The sequence below is a fragment of the Labrus mixtus genome, chromosome 20, assembly GCF_963584025.1.
Source record: "Labrus mixtus chromosome 20, fLabMix1.1, whole genome shotgun sequence".
Classification (NCBI taxonomy): Eukaryota; Metazoa; Chordata; class Actinopteri; order Labriformes; family Labridae; genus Labrus; species Labrus mixtus.
The window spans coordinates 18979210-18999048 of record NC_083631.1 but is presented as its reverse complement, the minus strand read 5'-3'; the positions used below and the strand labels follow the sequence as shown (position 1 = coordinate 18999048).

The 19839-nt window shown below is 41.2% G+C and overlaps 1 protein-coding gene across 1 annotated transcript in view; it reads right to left on the bottom strand.

Moving 5' to 3' along the window:
* LOC132954137 (protein kinase C beta type-like) overlaps positions 1 to 12870 on the bottom strand; it is an 82584-nt gene extending 69714 nt beyond the window's left edge. The window contains exons 1-2 of the mRNA XM_061026611.1: positions 12446 to 12870; positions 10622 to 10653 (exon numbers count right to left, since the gene is read on the bottom strand). Of these exons, the coding sequence (XP_060882594.1) occupies positions 10622 to 10653; positions 12446 to 12624 (211 nt within the window). The 5' untranslated portion in view covers positions 12625 to 12870. The remainder of the gene's footprint in view (positions 1 to 10621; positions 10654 to 12445) is intronic.
* Positions 12871 to 19839: the final 6969 nt, after the last annotated feature.

Here is a 19839-nt window from a genome sequence, read left to right as displayed (position 1 = left end):
GTATCAGCTATGATTCTCACTGGAAGTTCCTGGAACTGACACCGATTCACAGTGAGTTTGCACCTATAAATGTGTTAGAAGTGTGTAGAAGAAAAGTCAACAGCCCACAAGAGATTGGTTTAATGAGCTGACATATACTTACCAACATTTTTCAAATCATAACAGTTATAAGATCTATTTCACAAAAAGGTAAACTGTGCAGTATTGGCCAATCTTTTGTAATCCTGGGTAGGGTATAGTTCAGCTCAGCTCTCTAAGTCCATGTTATGTTTACAGTCAAGGGTAACAACAACAATGGTGCGATCAGTTTCTGAGCCACCAGGACTGAAGTGTGTTGTGTTTTCACTTCTTGTGAAAACCCAATGTGCCCACAAACAAGGAGGCACTGAAACTTCTAAAAAAAAAAAAGGTCACTTGTCAATAGAAGGGATAAAAAATTGCACCGTTTTTTCTCTCTCCGAAAAAGGAACATGCAGACAAACAACATGTCTTCAATGAAGAAGTGGACACACCAATGGGCTGGGTGGCTTTGTCCATTATTGGTACAGTCGATAGATTTGATCATGGGAATTCCATCTATCAGAAAAGTCATGGTCACACGAAAGTAATGGACACACCAATGGGTAATGCTAATAAGATATTATTGACGAACAGCCAATCATATGGCAGGGATATGGGTGGGCGGGCGGGCTTACTGACGTTTGGAGTGGAATGGAAACACACAGCACCGGGTCAGTAAGTCTTACTCCACAGCAGCAATCTATTTAACTTATCAGCGTTTTCCTTTCCTTATGATTGTGTTCATAGTTTGTCATGGGATATTTGTCTGGGACATATCGCCCAGGTCCTAGCTACGTTCAGCCTCAAAAAGATCATTACCTCTCAAGTTTGGAGTTGATCAAATTTGCTGAACTATTTAAAGTTATGAGTACATTTGTCGACTTTGTCTGTATGAAAAGGAAGCAATGTCAAATGTCAGCATCTTTGTGCTTTGGTTTCCTATTTTGTTTTGACTGTGTGTGTGTTTAGGTAGTGATGTCAAACAAGTCTGACCCACATTGGTTGTCTGGCCTGTCCCAATATCACGTCTCCAAGGTGTCACTATTGACGCAAATGTCAGCGGCAAGGACAACCAAGCCCTAAAGGAGATATAGTGTATCAATTTGTAACTGAAAGTCAATACAAGCGCACACACACACACACACACACACACACACACACACACACACACACACACACACACACACACACACACACACACACACACACACACACACACACACACACACACACACACACACACACACACACACACACACACACACACACACACACACACACACACACACACAAACAAACACAATCTTAGTGATTCTGTCTTCAGATGTGGGAAAGTAGATCAGAGTAAAAGGAGCTAGTCCCAACTGACAAGTAAAATTAGACTAGGTCACACAAATACACACACACACACACCTGTGGAAGCGTCAGATAGCCAACACTGACCTTCAGAAACAGAAACTGAGAATTACTCTTCTAAGCTTTTCTGAGTAAGTAGAAAACATTGATTTAGAAAAAAAATCATTAAATCAATCTTTCAATTTGTATTTACGTTGTGCCAAAGTTACGACACTCTACATAACGAGCAGCCAAGCATTCTCCTTGTTTGATGTTATTTCAGGCTACAGAGACCAAACGAAAGATACGAGCAGGCTTGCACATAATAGCAACCCAAAAACATGTTCACACACTGACAGACACACACGCACACACCAGCTCTTTAACACCCTCCGCATTTGAAAACTGAGAAGAGGAAGCAGTTAAGGGAGGAAACACAGTACAATGACTGTCAGAAAAAAACATGATCATGAGACGAAGCCGTGATAGTCTCAGTTTACACGCGTGCCCACCTGCTCAAGTCTGTGGCCACAATTTTAAATACTCCACTACACTGTTACATGTCTTCACCGTTTTTAAGAACATGACTGGCTCTTTGATTTGGTTGTAGCATTTTTATTGGAACCTTATTTGACTATAACTCCTCGGTCTGGATTGTGGTTTGTCATGCATCACTCAGCTCTTGTCTAATTTGGAGCTTCAGATGGGTGCAGCGCTCGAGCAAAATGAATTTAATAAAAACCTACACACACACACACACACACACACACACACACGAGTGTCTCCTCCGCTAATAATAATCAGAAGGAGTCTTCCCACCTCGGATGCATGATTCATACCATGTTGTTGTGTGCCATGAGCACGAGCTGTTTAGGATGCAAGTTTGTTATGTCTGAAAAACACACCAGAAATGTAGGAAAAATCAATACACTATAATGCGGCGGCATCATCAATAGACCGACTGAGGCTGTATCTATCGGAGTTGTTGAGGACTACAGTGGTGGAGCGTGAAAAAGGGTGAATAAAAGTATTATATAACATGAGAATGCTCACAAAAAAAACCCAAAGTCCTTATCTACAAATGATGAAATTCAAAACAGCCTCAGCTGTAGCTTGTGTTAAGTACCTCTTACAAATACAAATATTAAACACCATTATTCAATTTGTAACGCTTTACCTGCTAATGCTGGCGTCAGCATGCTGACCTTAGCATTTAAGTTGGAACAGCCTCATACACATACACACAAAAAAAAAACTGGGGGCCATGTACAGAGACTGTAATCCTTCAAGTGGGAGGCCCTGGTTCAAATACGACCTGTGGCTCCTTTCCAGCATATCAACCCCTACTCTGTCGCTTCCTGATTTCTGACTCTATACACTGTCCTATCTCGAAATGAAAATAAAATAAAAACCTTTAAAATAATATCAGAAACAGGCCTCTTGAACCACCATAGGGAAGGTCCCCATAGTTTCCCTTCTTTATACCTCGATCAATGCTTTCTGTAATCTCAATAAACACATGTTGCTTTTTTATCTTTTCTCATGTTCAATGTTCTCCCTTCACACCTACACACTCATCCCTCCCTCCTCTTCCATCCCCCCTCTGCACTCCCCCAACCATCCAGCCAGCCATCCATCCATCCCATTTGGTGCTACTCTCAGTGGAACACTTGGGCTATTTATAAAAGCATCAAAGCCCACAGCTTCCAACACAGCCACTAGAGAGAAAGAGGGGGAGATGGAGAGATGGAGATGGAGCGAAAGAGGTGGAGGGAAAGGGGGGGGGGGCTGGAGAAAAGGAGAGACGAGGAACTAAGATGATAGGAGTGAAGGAGAAATGTCGAAAAAAGAAAGAGAATGAAGGGTAAGACTATAGAATAACTGGATGAGAAAAGGATCAAACTGTTCTCATTCCCAGCTTGTCAAATATTGAAGGTATATTCAGTCTCTGTTTTCTTTTCTTTTCTGCCAGAAAGCTGTTCTTATGTACATGATTACTGCCACAGTTGGCATAAACACACATTAAAAAAAACCTTCACAGATAAGTTCCAGGAAAGATTCCAGTTTGTGTTAAACCAATAAGTCATAAGTCATGGCTTATTGTTTGACGTATCTCTGAACTCTGCACCTTCCATGGCTCCCTTCCTTGACCTTTCTCCTTTTCTGCTTGGTAAAAACGCTGGTTGGACTCGGGGCCTAAGTCAGTAGTGGGGTCAAAGATTGTACAAGTGTTTCTACATGATTCCTGAAAATTGAAGACTACAGCCCCTTTTACATTGCAAGTTCAAGACCGGACTTTCAGTTGGGCAAACCCAGAAAGCTCACACACTGTAGCTTATTACAACTCGTGCGTGGGTGTGCGAGTAATGAAACGTTACTCGGGTAAAAACGTCAAGAAGAAGTACCTGAGTACACATACCCATCTCTACATGGACCTTCTTTCTCTGTCTGCAGGTGCTGTCTAATTTTGCTACATGTAGGTTTTCTATTGTAATCAGTTGAATGCTTTAAAAAGTGATCATCAACTGCAGCCCGCTGGCCGCCACCCCCCCAAGTATAAATGATCTCAGGTGATTAAACAATAAACATATTGATAAAATGATATGGCTGAAATACTGAAATACTCGCATCAGGTAATGGGAGAAATTATATTTCCCCTCTGACACCAACTTCTTCCCATCAGGCTTGTCAGCTGTCAGGCTTATGTGCAAGCATATTTTGTCCGGCCCCCAGAGTGTCTGTCAAGACTAAAAGCTGGCCCTTGTACAAATGTAGTTGACGACCCTTGGTCTGAAAGATGTTAAGGCAGCATGTGTGTCTGTACATGCTGCGGAAAAGCAGGAAAGAAGGGTCAGTATATGATGACCAGAGATCAGAAGGACCTCGAAAGAACAGAAGGTGGCCAAGAAGATAAGGTGAAGAAGTGAAGGAAAATAAAAGAAGAATCAAGGAAAGTAAAAAAAAAAAAAAAAAGGATAGAACTTTGGGTCAAAAGAAACCTGGGAATCTAAGAGTACAAAGGATTGGAAGAAAAAAAGACTGGAGTCAGAAATGTTTCATCTATTTCCCTTTCCTTCAGGATCCCTATGATGCACCTCAACATGTGTTTGTGTATGCATGTGCTGCGCGTGTGTGTGTGTATGTGTGTGCGTGTGTGTGTGTGTGTGTGTGGGAGGCAGGGTTTAGATCCGTAGATCTCCCACCCACACGCACAGGTTAGAGTTGCAGAAGCACCTGAGCTGCGTTCACCAGCACCAACAGACACAGATGTTTGCAAACGTTCACTAACTGGTTTGAACCTGAATCGGCTCATGAAAAAGGCAGAAAACATGTTATCTGAATCCAGAGGAGCTGCGGGCGCTGTGCCCAACAGCAGCGTGATGGGTTTCTTTTTTTTTTTTTTTTTTTCAGATGAAAGCAAGAGGCGCCCGATTAAACCTCGACACAAAAGATGCCATCAGTCAAAGGCAAGCGTGAATGTAGCTCGTTATAAATGCACACAGTACATTTCTACTTATAAAGAATGCTAATAGGTGTAGAAAACAACACCTTTATGGCTTGTTTTAGGTGCCATTTACACTCCATTCCTACACTGTTATATCTCTCTCTCCTTTCCCTCTCACCTCTTCTCTACCTCCATTATCTCCTCTGCGTAGCAAAAAAAAAAAAATCTCACCCACCAACTCTCGGCTCGAGTGCCATTCCCAGATACATTTCTCATTCATTTTCAACCATCAGCCTCGTTTTTTTATACTCTTTTTTTTTTTTTTTTTTTTTTTTAAACAGAATCTATGTTCTTGTTCACAGCCTGCAGGAACAAACCACTTGAGTTTTGTGCAGTTTTGGAGCACTCTCAAAATGCAAAAAAAATAAATAAAAAAAATTGCATGATGTTTTGATGGCTTCATCGGCAATAGCCTAATTCACACTGGAATATATACTTTGAGAAGAAGAAATGAAGGATGCTGGACAGAATGGTGGCTGAATATTGTAAGGAGAATTTACACATGTGGGTGCATCTTAAATTTTTTGCCATGGAAATCATCCTTTTCGTCTCTCTCCTCCTTCGTCAATTCATTTTTTTTCTGCCTGAGATTCTCTCGCTAATTGTAAGTTCTCGTTGGCCGTGAATTTTACATGACATCATGTTACATTTAACACCCAGGAGACAACAGCACTTTTCTGCTACTGCCCTGGACGGACACACGTCTCACACCCTTCTGTTTTCACTGCACTTGCTGTGAGCTTGTTGGGACTTTCAAGGAAATCGCATGTAATCTTCCTCTTCTTCCTACGCCCTTCCCACTCACTTTCTCCCCCTTTTGTCTCTTCCCTCGATGAATTCCACCCCCTCATTTTCTCTCTCTCTCTCTCTCTCTCTCCTTTCTGCTCTCTTCCTCCCTCTCGCATCTTCTTTTGCATTCTTTCACATATTTAATTTTCTCCTCTCAGTCGTCTTGTCCCTACTTCCATCCTCATTCCCCCATTCGTCATGTTTCTCAAACTCCCTGCCACTCAGCCTGCTCTCCATCTCTCTCAAGTCCTCTAAAAGGGTAATTTGTCCATTAAGTCCGTGAGGAGACAGTTGAGGACACTCGACAGCCTGTTACATGCTGAAACCCAACTCATTATTACTACACTCATTTAGGAACGTGGGCACACACATCCGACCACATGGAAGCATTAGAGCTCACACAGTTAGGCACAATTGCCATTAAGGAACAAAGTGCTCGCTAGCTCATTTAATTGGTGATGAGCACATGCACACATGGAAGTATGAAATATATCAAAACTCATATGCACATTATTTTTAACACCATGTAACATAAAACAAGCTGGGTCTGTGAAATCGCACATTCTTACTGCAGTATTACAGTTTACTGTTTACAGCTACAACAACAGGCTGCTCTGACCAGTTCAACAGTATACAGAGTTACACAATATACAACACCCAGAAACACTCAACTTACAAACATACGGGTCAAAAAGTTTAAATGGATGGTCTTATAAGTTATTGCAAGTTGAGTTTAAAGGAGCAATATCTCTGAGACATAGTGTTTAAAATGGGTACTGCAGTCCAAATTCAAAACATAGAAGAGCGCTGCATGCAGGTTGCCACGTCGTGGAAACTCAACTTCAGAATTTAGCCACCTCTGCATCGGTCTGTAAAGCTTTCTGTATTCTAACGTCTCTATTGTTTAAAAGCAGCATCTCCAATATTGATCCTAGTCTTACCACGTTTCTGCTCGTGGAGCTTGTTAGAATAAAAATGTATTGTAAGTGCACAAAATGCTTCATGACAGGCTTGTTCTCTCAGAATGGATATTTATTAGTATCTGATCTGTTTTCTTTTCAAAGTCAACATAAAATAAACTGTTTCATCATACATCTAGAGTGTAGTAGAGTCAGTCATTCTAAAAAAAATGAAACTTCCTCTTTATTTCAACCATGAAAAGGCAGAATAAAGATGAAGAGGAACAAGTGTAACAATGCTATAAATAAGCAGGCATTTTAAGGAAGGCTATCTCTCGTTGATGTTGAGTTTTTTTGAATGACTATAATGACTTTTGACCCTTAGATCTAACACAGCTACTTATTTACCACTTCTCTAACACTGTCACTCTGGCTTTTTACCCGTTATTTGTTTATATGTTCTACAATTCTACAAGTCAATTAGCAGACGCTTAGAGAAAGACTAACACAAGCAAGGATACAGAAAGTCTAGAAAGTGCAAACAAACAGCCTTGAGTCCGATCGGACACACAGGTGCTGACAGGCAATGCACTACATTGATGGCTGTTCTTGAGCGTTCCACTCAGTATAGAAATCATCATAAAATCGTCACTATCATCAAAACAATTGTCTCTGTCATCATTATCAATAATATCAAAACCATCGTCATAATCATCATCATCAATAATATCAAAACCATCATCATCATCATCATCATCAATAATATCAAAACCATCATCATCATTAAGGTCGTAGGTGTTCATGAAAGAGCTGGGTCTTTAGCTTTCTCTTAAAGGTGCAGAGGGACTCTGCAGATCGAAAGGAGTTTGGAAGTTCCTTCCACCACTGGGGGGGCGACAGAGGGCCCTGTTGTGAACGTTGGATTAGACGCCTTTCATAGCAGATTGAGTGGGTGGGAGGGAGTGCAGACCTGGATTATGGAGTTTAGGTAAGGAGGAGCCGTTTTTGTCGCTGTTTTGTCAGCGAGCAGCAGAGTTTTAAATGAGATGCGAGCAGAAACTGGGAGCCAGTGTAGGGAGATGAACAGCGGAGTGGCATGTGCTCTTTTAGGAAGGTTGAAGAGCGGCCGTGCGGCTGCATTTTGGATTATCTGCAGGGGTTTGATGGCACATATGAGTGTGATGTGGTTGTTTTTTACACAAATGTGATTTATCAAAAGTATTCACCGGAGACGCATGTGAAACTACTGTACATGGGTACAGGTGTAAAAGGGTTTCAGAATAGTTTCTCTGAGCATCCAAAAGTTGCCCCAGGAGTGTTTATATTAATGCCCACGCTGCGTAAACAGCATGTGAGACAGTCATTGCACTCATTTGTTCACTCAAGTTCCAAAATACTGATTCTCTCATGACAGACAGATCAGCGTAGCACACACATTATATAACCTCACGATACGCTACGTATTAGATACAGAGGCCCAGGTCATATCGATGGTTTGACCTTTAAGTCAAAGACATGGAAACAGGCAGACTAGTATGTCTGAACTATTAATACAGAAGTCTAAAAAAAACTTTTTCCTGTAATAAAAAGTTATTGTAAATGTTTCCAATGATACACTATAGTACTTATTACAGCTTAGCTTACACAAAAAAACCTGCATCCCTCAATTTAGCTCTGTGACATCAGTGACTGGTGAGTCAGTGTGTGTGTGTGTGTGTGTGTGTGTGTGTGTGTGTGTGTGTGTGTATGTGTGTGTATGTGTGTGTGTGGGTGGGTGTGTGTGTGGGTGGGTGTGTGTGTGACCTTGCAGAGGAATTCCCTTTCTCCCTGAGCTTTAGGCAAGTGATACTCTGCTCCAGACGTACCATCATGTCAGAGTGCAACTCAGGACACACACACACACACACACACACACACACACACACACACACACACACACACACACACACACACACACACACACACACACACACACACACACACACACACACACACACACACACACACACACCTGATAAAGGAACGTAAGTGGCAAACTGTTGCTAAGTGCCCAGTCACTCTCGCGCACACACAGTCAAACACAAATAGGTTATTTTTGGCACCAGCTGGAGCGAGATCTGAAATTTTGGATGTGAAATCATTTCTCCTTCACACTCCCCCATCAGTCCAGCAGTGCTCTGTCCAGAGCCCTGCTGGTGGAGTGAAAAGGTTCACAACACCTACAAGCGCACAGCTTCCTCTACAGACACACACACCGAGGGTCCCCGCAGAGCAGCGGATGCCTCCCCTAAAGACACTATAGACCCCGTTACAAGTACTAATTACACCTAAACCACCGCTGTGCCGAACAGCATCTCTCCCATCCTGCAGCATATAGACAGCTGCATCTGAATATTTCACTGTTGCTAGGAGACGTGAAAAATCCTTCATATCCAGTTAGATGTTAATACAAGTGGATAAGACGGACTCGAAGCAAACTGATAAAAAAAAAAAACAACACACACACACACCAAAGCCCAAAGCACCTCAGCATTTTCATCCTTTATGATGTTTCTGTAATAGCTTCAGTCATTTCACGGCTCAAGAGCTGATGCTGAATCTGTCTCTGTGCAGCACATGAACAAACACACTAAGGCAAAGCAGATCAAGTTTTCTTAGCCGTTAGAGGCATGTCGATGGTCACCATAACTACAGGGCTGATGCCTTATTCTGTGAAATGAAACAAAGGACTCTACACTTTGTTATGGACCAATTAATATCAGCATGATGTTGATGAGCTGATTCAAAACTCTAACCACTCCTTTTATCTAACTTATACGTGGTTAAAGGAAAAGGTCGTTCAATTTTAAGCTTTGTGACAGAATGCATCCCTAAATAGAAGTCATGCACACAACACAGTTGGGCAAGATGACAACTGACCCTTATTCAAGTGTCTTTTTTCTCAGAGGCATGCTCAGGATAGGAAGTTCAAATGCGGTTGTCAGCCCTCCCAGGAAGTTAAAATGTCGCAATTTATCTAATTCATGCCAATTCAGCCAATCCTCGCATCTCTTAATGACTCTGACATTTCGGCTACTGGCTGAAATGTCGTAAATTTGAAGAATCAAGCCTGTACCTGCATCACAACTTTTTATTAGCAATGGAATTCTATTAAGTTGCTTAAGTTGCAGGCTTCTTGTATTGGACACTTCTTAAAGATCCAATATGTTAAGTGAGAAAAATCTGTCTTTTTTTTTTTTTTTTTCTGACACATTTTTTTTTACATAAATACAGTTTTGAGTTTATAGCGGAAAAGTCTTTCAGGCTGAGTCACTTCCTTCAACATCCCGGTTCACCTTCCTTCCATCAATAGCTTAAACTACACCTACAGCATGCTTCACCAAGAAATAAGCACCACAGTCCTGCCTCCACTTCCAGACTTGTCTCTGTTGCATTATGTGTTTTTCCCACAGAGACTTTTCCCACTCGTTTTAGATGGCTCTATTCATATGAAAAGCTAAATCCACAGCTGCAGTGACCCAAAAACTTTTGACGATCCATTTATGTACACACTCTCTCTTCACACATACATAGCAAATCAGTGGTCCATTCTTTCTTTCCGTCAGTATTTTTGCGACTCTTACTGAGGGTAAGAGGTTCATGTTCTTGGAATGAATTGCCTTGGGGAAGAAAAAAAAAATGCACATCAGGGAGTTTGAATGACATGTTAGGCAACATTCCAGCCCCTTTCAAACACTGCACTCCTGCAAATTTCCCATCATTTTGGGGGGTTTGAGTAAAAACAGGGTCTTCTATGCGGTGCGATTTATAATCCAGATTTTAAAGTAGATACTTTTAAAATGAAAAAAAAAGCTCAAAATCTTAAGAGAAAGAAAAGTAGATGAAAGATTTCCAAGAGAAATAAATAGGAAGACAGGAGCTCTTTAAGTTAAGAAGTGACAGAAATTCGACCCAACCTAAAAGGTGTGTGTCTGTGTGTGTGTGTGTGTGTGTGTGTGTGTGTGTGTGTGTGTTTGTAGTTTAATCCACCTACCTTGACACTGGAATCCCTGCTTGCCAAAACCCCTGTGAAGAGAACATACACAGAAAACAGGTTAAACATTGTACAGGCACAGACGTGTACACACACACACACACACACACACACACACACACACACACACACACACACACACACACACACACACACACACACACACACACACACACACACACACACACACACACACACACACACACACACACACACACACACACACACACACACACACACACACACACACACACACACACACAGAGAGAACTTAAAGGTATTCTGAAACCTTCTCTGTCTTGCTTTTAGACATTTGCATGGAGGCACATGTCAAAACTATCTGTAGTTTCTGTGCGGCGCGAAAGCTTTCCGTTCCAAAGATCAGAAAATTAAAAATGCACCCACCAACTTAACAGTACAGTAGTACACGGGCAAGCAACAGACGTTCTATTAATCTATGAACACAGCAGTGAATATGCCGAGGTCAACATAGGCCCACACACAAACACACTCGACCATGCTGTTGTGTTAGGCAGGGCTGCAGCCGCCCCGAGGCGAAATGGTCAACCACACCTAGTCAATGGTACGGAGAATGCCGGGATGCCTGCAGGTTCGTAAAAAAACACACAAACACAAACACACAAGAACACTCATGCACACACACACAAGTGAACTTAACTTGAGCCTTGCTCTTTTGCATGTTCAGGCAAAATAATCTGTAGGGATGTGAAATCACGCAGTGCTCTGATTGCTTTTATTCATTATGGATAGATAGATAGATAGATAGAGAGATAGAGAGATGGATGGATGGATGGATGGATGGTCGGTCTAAACAGGTCAAGCACTTACACAGGGTGCACAGTGTTCTTCTATTTAGAGGTATTTACAACCAGTGAGACCATCCCATTATATTCCCTCACGCACACACACATACACACACAGTCTTCTAGGTCAAACCATTTAGCCATTCACAAATTAAAAAGCCCATCATAGGCCTTAAATAATGTCCGATTTGGGAATAGCACACAGTGCAGATAATAATAAACGGGACAAATTAGGCCAACCTAGAGCCGGAAACTCATTTAATAACCCGAGCGCAGTCACTGTCTAGTAAACCCTGGTGGGCTGCATGGTGGCATGTCTGCAGAGGAGATGATGATGAAGAGAGGAGGAGGAATAGAAGAGTAGCAGCAGGAGGAGGAAAGCAGTGTCAGTGTTTGTGTGTGAAGCACATTTTTGTTGCCGCTCAAGTTATTCCTCCTGGCAGCGTTTCACTCCTTTCCTACTGGGTCTCTTTTTTTGGACGTGTTTCATCTCAACCTCTCTCTTCCATTCCTCTGCCTACCAATAGGCAATAGCACTAAACAAAAGGTCTGCAGATATTGCTTTTCTTCTTTTTTTTTTATTGGAGCGGCCCACATATCTTTCCGTCTTCCCTCCTTTGCTGATATAGCATCAACAAGTGCAGGAATAAAGATGAAATCGATGTTTATTCTGAGGAATCTGTGCAACTGGTTCAACACTCCCACTTTGTTTATTCCTGCCATAATTTAATGATGTAACACTATATAACACTACAGCCATTTTGTCAAATAAATAGGCGTTATCTCACCTGTTTTCTCATTTAAATTGTCATTAACTCACGAAATAAACTGAGTTTAACTTGTCATGTGTTACTACCTGAAAGACCCACTGATTTCTTCATTGGATGTGTCATTTCTTTAAGCAGTATACAACATGTTTATAATTTTCCTTATTCTAAAAAGCACAAATTCAAGTGTTTAATCAAGTAAAACCAATATCTAACCCCCTCCATCTCCTCACCAGATGAAGTCGGTACAGTGGCTGCAGAAGGTGGGCTGCTTGAAGAAGCGCGCGATGAACTTATGGTCCTTCACCTCGTGCACGTTCTTCTGGCGGAGGGCTCCCTGGCGCGCGAAGCCCCGCATGGGCTCGCGGGGACCATCCTCCCCGTCGCTGTTGGCCGCCGCCGAGTCTGCCATTCTCCGACTACCTGTGCGGGGTGTCTTTTACCTCTACTTCACCCGAACCAACGAGAGGAGTTGTTGGCGTCTCAAAATGCGTCGTCTGCGGCTGAAAAAGTCGTTAACTGTGACGTTCCGAGTGGAGCAGGTTCAAATGGAAGTGTGTGAATGTCAGCTTTCGGTGGGTTTTGTCTGAAGTTATCTTTGTCCGTCGCGCTGCTCTCCCTCCGCTTCCTCCTTTTCTTGTCAGCGCTCAGAGAGTCTGACTACTAGAGAGAGAGAGAGAGAGAGAGAGAGAGAGAGAGAGAGAGAGGAGGTATGTGTCATGTGGAGAGTCTGAGCTGTAAAAGCTTAATTATCTCTCTACAGGGTGTATCTAAAATTGCAGTTTAATTAGGCTAGTTCTTTAAATGTGACTTAAAATATATTTTTTAACTTATTTTTAGAATAGGAAGCATTTAGCAAAAGCATTTAAAGGGGAGCCATTTCATGAAAAGGGGAAAAGGGAATAGCCTATTTCGGTTGAAATGGTGAAAAACTTGATTTTGTGTAAAAGTGACTTTAAAAGGGCCCTAAAAACCCACCTTTTTAACAAAGCCTTCTGCTTGTGCTTTTAGTTGCTTAGTTGATTAAATTTGTTTTTATTTCTATTTTATTTTATTAAAAAATCTCCTGTAGGACTTTGACATTTTTTTTTTTACAAATTAAATGTACTATTATTATTATTATTATTATTATTATTATTATTATTATAATTATTATTATTATCCACAAATTTGTGCTATTGGCTATCGTCTGACAACAATATAAGCATCTGACCATTTTTTATTTAGCCTAATTCTTGTGTAGCCAGTATAGACTGTAAACATTAATGGACAAAGCCTGAGGGATGTCACTCGTCAGTAACTGCAGGGAGTCCCATCCATCACTGAAAATGCTCTCAACCAAACTTTCAGTCAACCTAAGATGGCTAAGATGACTAAGAGAGTTGTAGTTGAGGCAGGTTTTATGCCTCATGACCTAACCTGTAAACTGTGCCCACCTGTAAAACAGGTCAGCTACGCACCCCTTTGTGAATAACGGCTTATCCTTCATAAAATCTTCCCCGGTTTTTGCCTAGTTGTGTATGTGACTTCAACATGCTTACTTAGCCTGCCTCAAGTGGACGCTCAAACAACTGCAGGATTTTGCACTTCTGCATCAGCTTCATTTTTCAACACCGGACGTTGGAAGCCGGTGGTTGGCCGTAACCGACTTCCATCTGATATCAGATTCTCGCACTACCGTGAATTACATTCTGCCTGTTTTTGCTCTACACATGGACAGGTTTTTCCTGCGTACACCAAAGCCTGATGATACGTACATGGTCAATTCTACTCAAGCTTCAAATGTAATACAAACGGACACCAGATAACGCTCATACTGAAGTTTAGTCCCAGTCCAGTGACTACAGATTGTACATTTTTTAAGCAGAATCTGTAAATCGAGATTTGAATGAAACCTATCAGAGAAGCTCGATATGGTGCATTTACTCTGAAGTTAGAGGCTTTACATGTATAGAGGTATAGTAAATCTGCAGGAAACACAAGTGTGACATTGTTCATATAGATTATTATGCAACAGTAAATTCCTGACAAATTATTCCATGAGTGCAGACCAAGGCAGTGCGAGACCATGACAAGACCAAGACCATAAACATCCCTGAAAAATCATCAACTTGTGTGCATTTGGGTGTGTCATTCACTTAGACCATAACAGGTTGTCTCTGTCTTTAGACTACATCACCTGATTGCAGCACTGGACGTTGCCTCCTAAGAATAAATGTAAATATGGTTTGTAAAAATGTAGCTCGATAACACAACCTATTTGGCCCTATTTTTGGTGAGGACGGAGGAATGTGTCTGAAATACTGTTGAAATGCTTATATTGCTCACCTTCAAATGTAAAAGCATGATGCATGTGGGGTTTTCAGTATCACACTTATCTGGAGCAGGTTATGCAAGTACAGTATATGGAACAGCTGAATAAATGTCATGCTTGAATTAGCAATATACTGTATAAACAGCCAACAGCAAACAGAGAAAATGACTTTCAATCTTTGAGATGGAAGTGTTTATTTCCAGAAAGAGATATCTCACATTTGGTGAAGGAATAAAACAAACTCTTTAAGTCTGAGTGCTGGCATTGAAAGCAAGCACAGTTGCTGAGTTGTGACTCATCCTTAGAGTTTTGCTCTCAAAGGGATTTTTGGAGGATCATCATCGGAGATTGTTGGATGAATTCCGTTGTTGTTTTTTTTTCGGAGATGCATTTAAGGTATTAAATTATATGACTTCTTGAGTCATTTTGATCAGTGAATATGATGCTTCATAGAAAGAGCCAAACAGCCTATTTAACCACCTGCTTCTCTTAGTATAGTAAAAGCAGGGGGGATGAATATGCCAGGCGTGATGACAGTGATACAGGCACAGGGGTGATTGATTGTTGCTGTGAGTGTGAAGCATGATATCACTGCAGACAGCAAATAAAAACATGCTCGATGGCTCCATATCCATACAAGCAAAATGTAAAATAGAGAAAGATTCACCAGCGGTAAAGGGCATTGACAACCACGTTCCCAATTGCTCCATGCTATGCACACACATACTGTATCATGGCAGTCAGCTGGCTGTGAGTGACCTAGATGGGATTGATTTAGCTGCAGGACAGATAACGGCATGTGGAGTCACCCTGCTCTCATTAATATAAGGTCTACTGTAGATTGAGCCCGACTTTTTAGTATTTTACACTTTTAGTCGTACTTCATGTTCATCCCTTCTTTCAACCTTAAACATTAGAGTTGCACATATCTGCTGTGTTACATAACCGTCTGGCTTGACGGCCGGCAGACTGTAAAATAATAAAAAAACGGCTTAATTTGCAACGGTGACAGGCATCAAGAGACGCTGGCAGTGACGTTAGCACACCCTGCGAGTACCTGAGTGCATGTATAGACTCTGAGACAGTGACCCATTGTTTCACACATAAGCTGCTGATCTCTTTCAATTTCATCAATACGCAGGGTCTGATGCAACTAATCCCCGGGGCTATTGAACTAGGGCAAGTGTCTATGCCGGCAGCACAGCTTCTATGTTCTGTAAGATGTGGTTCACAGCAGATGTGGCGCCGGTGCTGTCTTCACCAAGACAAATTTAAAACTCTTTCAAATCAGTCTTTTCCCATCATTTCTTTAAACAAATGAAGGTAATGATAAATCGTAGGGTATCTGACACATCTGCTCTGACACTAACAGTAATATTGATAAAACAATTTGCTAAATGCTTACAGCTGTTTTGGATGGTAGCTAATACAACATGATGGCGCAATGTCCCATCAGATAATAACTCTCAATGAGCTTTTAAGTTGCTTTTGAATCTTTTTGTGATAACACTGATTTCTGCACTTCCTAATTCATTGTAAAAAAAATAGCCTATTAAAGCGATACATACGTAGAGTGTGGGTGCGTTCGAATTGTAATTTTTGCTTAGGAAGGTTCCTAACTGAGTGAAATGACCCGGGAGCATTAAATGGCGGCCATGATAAGAGCCGTTCGAATTCTCTAAAAGCTAAGGAAAGGTGGGGTCAGTGCTTCCTTTATAACCTCCTTTAGCTTAGGATAGCACCGGACCATCCTTTACCAAAGGAGATGAGATACGCCGCCCCCACAATTCCTTTCGGCCCGCAACATTTAAAGCGAGTCGCGCATCCGACCGTTCACGAACATTAACGATGATCGGAAAGTGACACAGATCATGTAAGGGATAAAAAGATAAAAGAAATGTTTATCCAGATGATGTTTTATTCAACATATTTCATTCACTTAAGGATGCTTTGTGCAGTTGTACATTTGTATGCTTAAAACATTATTTATATCTTGCATTAATGTAACAATTAATTTCATACAATCAAACTTATTTTGATGTTGATTTCTGAGTGGACAGGAAGCTGATGGTTTCACTTTTCTTACTTGTAGCCTGGTAGCCTTTATTGCTTTTATTTCAATCCCAACCTCGTGGTAATTAGGATTATTTCACCGGTAAGAAGGCACAGGGGAAAGTTTTTTAGAAGCGCTTTTATTAGTCCATTTTCAGAACACTGTAGTTTCAACACAGTGGACCCACGTCATTAACCTCCGCCGGCCCGTCACATTCAATGACGTGGAAATGTGGTCGGATTGTCAGAGCAACGAGATCGCCTTTCCCTAAATCCCTTATGATGTTCTCCTGACATCTTTCCTTGACCTCGTGACGTTTTCCCCGGGGTTAAGGTAAAGTGGATAGCGAAAGGAGATAGGAGGGACAATTCGAACGCGCCCCTGGTCTTCAGAGGACAATGGATGCCCTCTGAAAACGGTTAACGCCATGCAGCCGCAAAAACGTTCTAAAAGCTCAAAGCTAAATGCCCAGCGCAACATGCTAGCATGTTCGCGCTGATAATGCTAACCAGCTTAGCAGACTTGTGTTCTGTGTTCACTAATGTAAATTTAGCTGACTAGCATGCTAATATCTGCTAAATAACACAACAGCAAAGGCTTACGAGTGTGATGGACCACCAAACAGACCGATATTTAAATCCATATATGGATATTTGACTAAATCTGTTGTAATTACAAATCACATGTTTATGTCACTCTCTCTCTGACTGTTGACTCAATCTAACCCTAAATGGTAAACGTCAGCGCATGCCTTACACTCATCCGTCTACCAACACAGAAAAAAAGAAGCTTTCAATAACTTCTAATTGTGAAAGTTCTTCCAAGAATAGCCTTCAAACAGTACATTACAGGAGTAATGAATGAGCCAACCATTATGATTGTTTTCTGAGGTTGGTTGAAAAGCAAGTAGAGGTTATGGCAAAGATATGTCAGGAAGATGCAGTAGGCTACTTCAGCTGACTACGATCTGATCAGCCACATCCTCTCTAGCTTTTTCTCAACTGATTTCCATCTCTGTCTCACTAAACCTCCACGTTTTTCTGTCTCAATTCTTCATCTCCCCCCCTCCCCCCTGCTCTTCCCCTCTACGTCTCTGAGCATATTTCCTCTTCAATGCCATGGTCCTTTTTTCTCATCTTTTTCTTCCACAAAGGGAGGGAGTCGTTACATAAACCTGTTGTTTTCGTCATCCTGTGACTACGGTACTGAACTCACTCTGACGCACCAATATTATGATTGCACAAAAGCATATACAGCACCCTCTCAATAACTGAGCTGCGGTAATGAATTTTGATCTCACTTCTGTGATATGATATATATATATTATCATCTATTTTTACATTCATCTTATACGTTAGCTCCCATGTCGGTGGTGGGGATATACACCGTCCAGTACAAGTGTTAAAAACATATATAAAGACATTTAGTCAACTCACCCCTACACACTCTACACTCTTTTTGTCCTATACTAGCCACTCTTCTGATTGACACTGTATGTTCTGCGTGCGCACACACACACACACACACACACACACACACACACACACACACACACACACACACGGGTATGTATGGCCAAAGGTAAATATTCAGCAAACCCACATTCACAGGCCCAATTACCTCACTTATGTAACTTCTGTCTCTAATGATTTAGCCAGTTCCTGTTTTGCTCTCTCGCTCTCTTGTATCTCTTCTTGTCTATTTCTTTCTCCCCCTCACTCCCTCTCTCTCTCTCTCTGAGACGCCCCCCCCCTAACCCTCCCCCAAACGACTTTTTTTCTCTTTCACTTAAGGAGTTGTTAAATTCAGCTCAATCATCATTGATCCAAAACCACCGAGCGCTCATTCTTCTGCTTTAACACTGCATTTGCATATTTACACTTCTCTCCCTCTTCCTCTCTCAATTTGGTCGTGTGCAAAAGTGTTTGTGGTTGTGTGTGTGTGTGTGTGTGTGTGTGTGTGTGTGTGGTTGCATGAATGTTGTTTAGTGTGTGTGTGTGTGTGTGTAGTTGCATGAATGTTGTTTAGTGTGCATAACTGTAGGCATGTTTAAGGCTGTGTGATAGTGTCTGCATTTTTCTTCTGTTTTTCACCCCCAGCACCTCAGGGGTGGATTGCCTGCGTAAACCTGATGTGTGTGTAATCATGTTAAAGGCTGCATTGAAACCCACTCTGAAGTTACCTGGGGCCAGAGGAAGTATATACGTATATGTAATGTATCTTTTTTGCTTTACAAATTTCGATTTGAATTTAAACTGAAATTTAAATATCGCATAATTTGCTCACTGCCTATTTAAGGCAAGGTAAAAAAAATATCTCTCTAGTAATAATATTCTCATATTTTCTTTCCAAATTATGAAAGCCCTAAGCGGACATGCAACCCTTCCATTTGACTTTGCTCTGTTTTCCTGTGATAAAGAGTTGTTTTCTCCAGATCTCGACTTATCACAAGGAATCAGAGATAACATAATGTAAGGATGCATGTCCCTTTGGGGCTTCTGTACCAAACAATACTCTTTTGTCATTACATCAATATTTCACAGTTTTATTTCTAAGACTAATTCACAAGTTCAGACAAGAAAGACAGATATGATTCCTTAAAACATCCCACTTTCTATTTGTAAGAGAAGGGTGATGGTTTCACAAATAATGAGGTCAAAGAAACAGCCACCAACAGACTTACTTCCTCAAAGCAGCACAAGCAGGTCAGCTCTGGATCTCTGCACAAGATTTAAATCTCTAGTCAAGATTTACATTTTTTGTAAAAACAAGTTGGAACATGCACACTCACAAATACTGCTCGCATCCAAGAGGTGCAGTGTGCAGGAGAGGAAAGGCTGGACAGTATGGCACAGGGTTTGTGTTTTATTATCATACAGTCAGCATGCAAAAAGCTATTTTAAAGACATGCATAACATTGTTTGTCTGTGTATGACATTTTAATGTTTTAAAAGATCATTCATAAATAAAAACTGCTAAGAATTTCAAATTTCCTTTTCCAATGAAGCTTCATTCACTTCAGTGATTAAATGTGGATTAAAAACAGAGAACCTCTTAACAAAAAATGACTGATGGGAGTTAAAGTGAAGCACATCGGGCAGGTTGTTTGAGTCATGAGTCATCAGAAGACCTTTGCTTACATAACATTTGTCTCTATGAGGGTAGAATCCAACTGTGGTGAATCTCAGGGTTTTTGTTCTGTTTTTCCCCAAATTGCACTTCCAGTACTGACAATTCAAATATGTCAGTTGTGAGGGTCA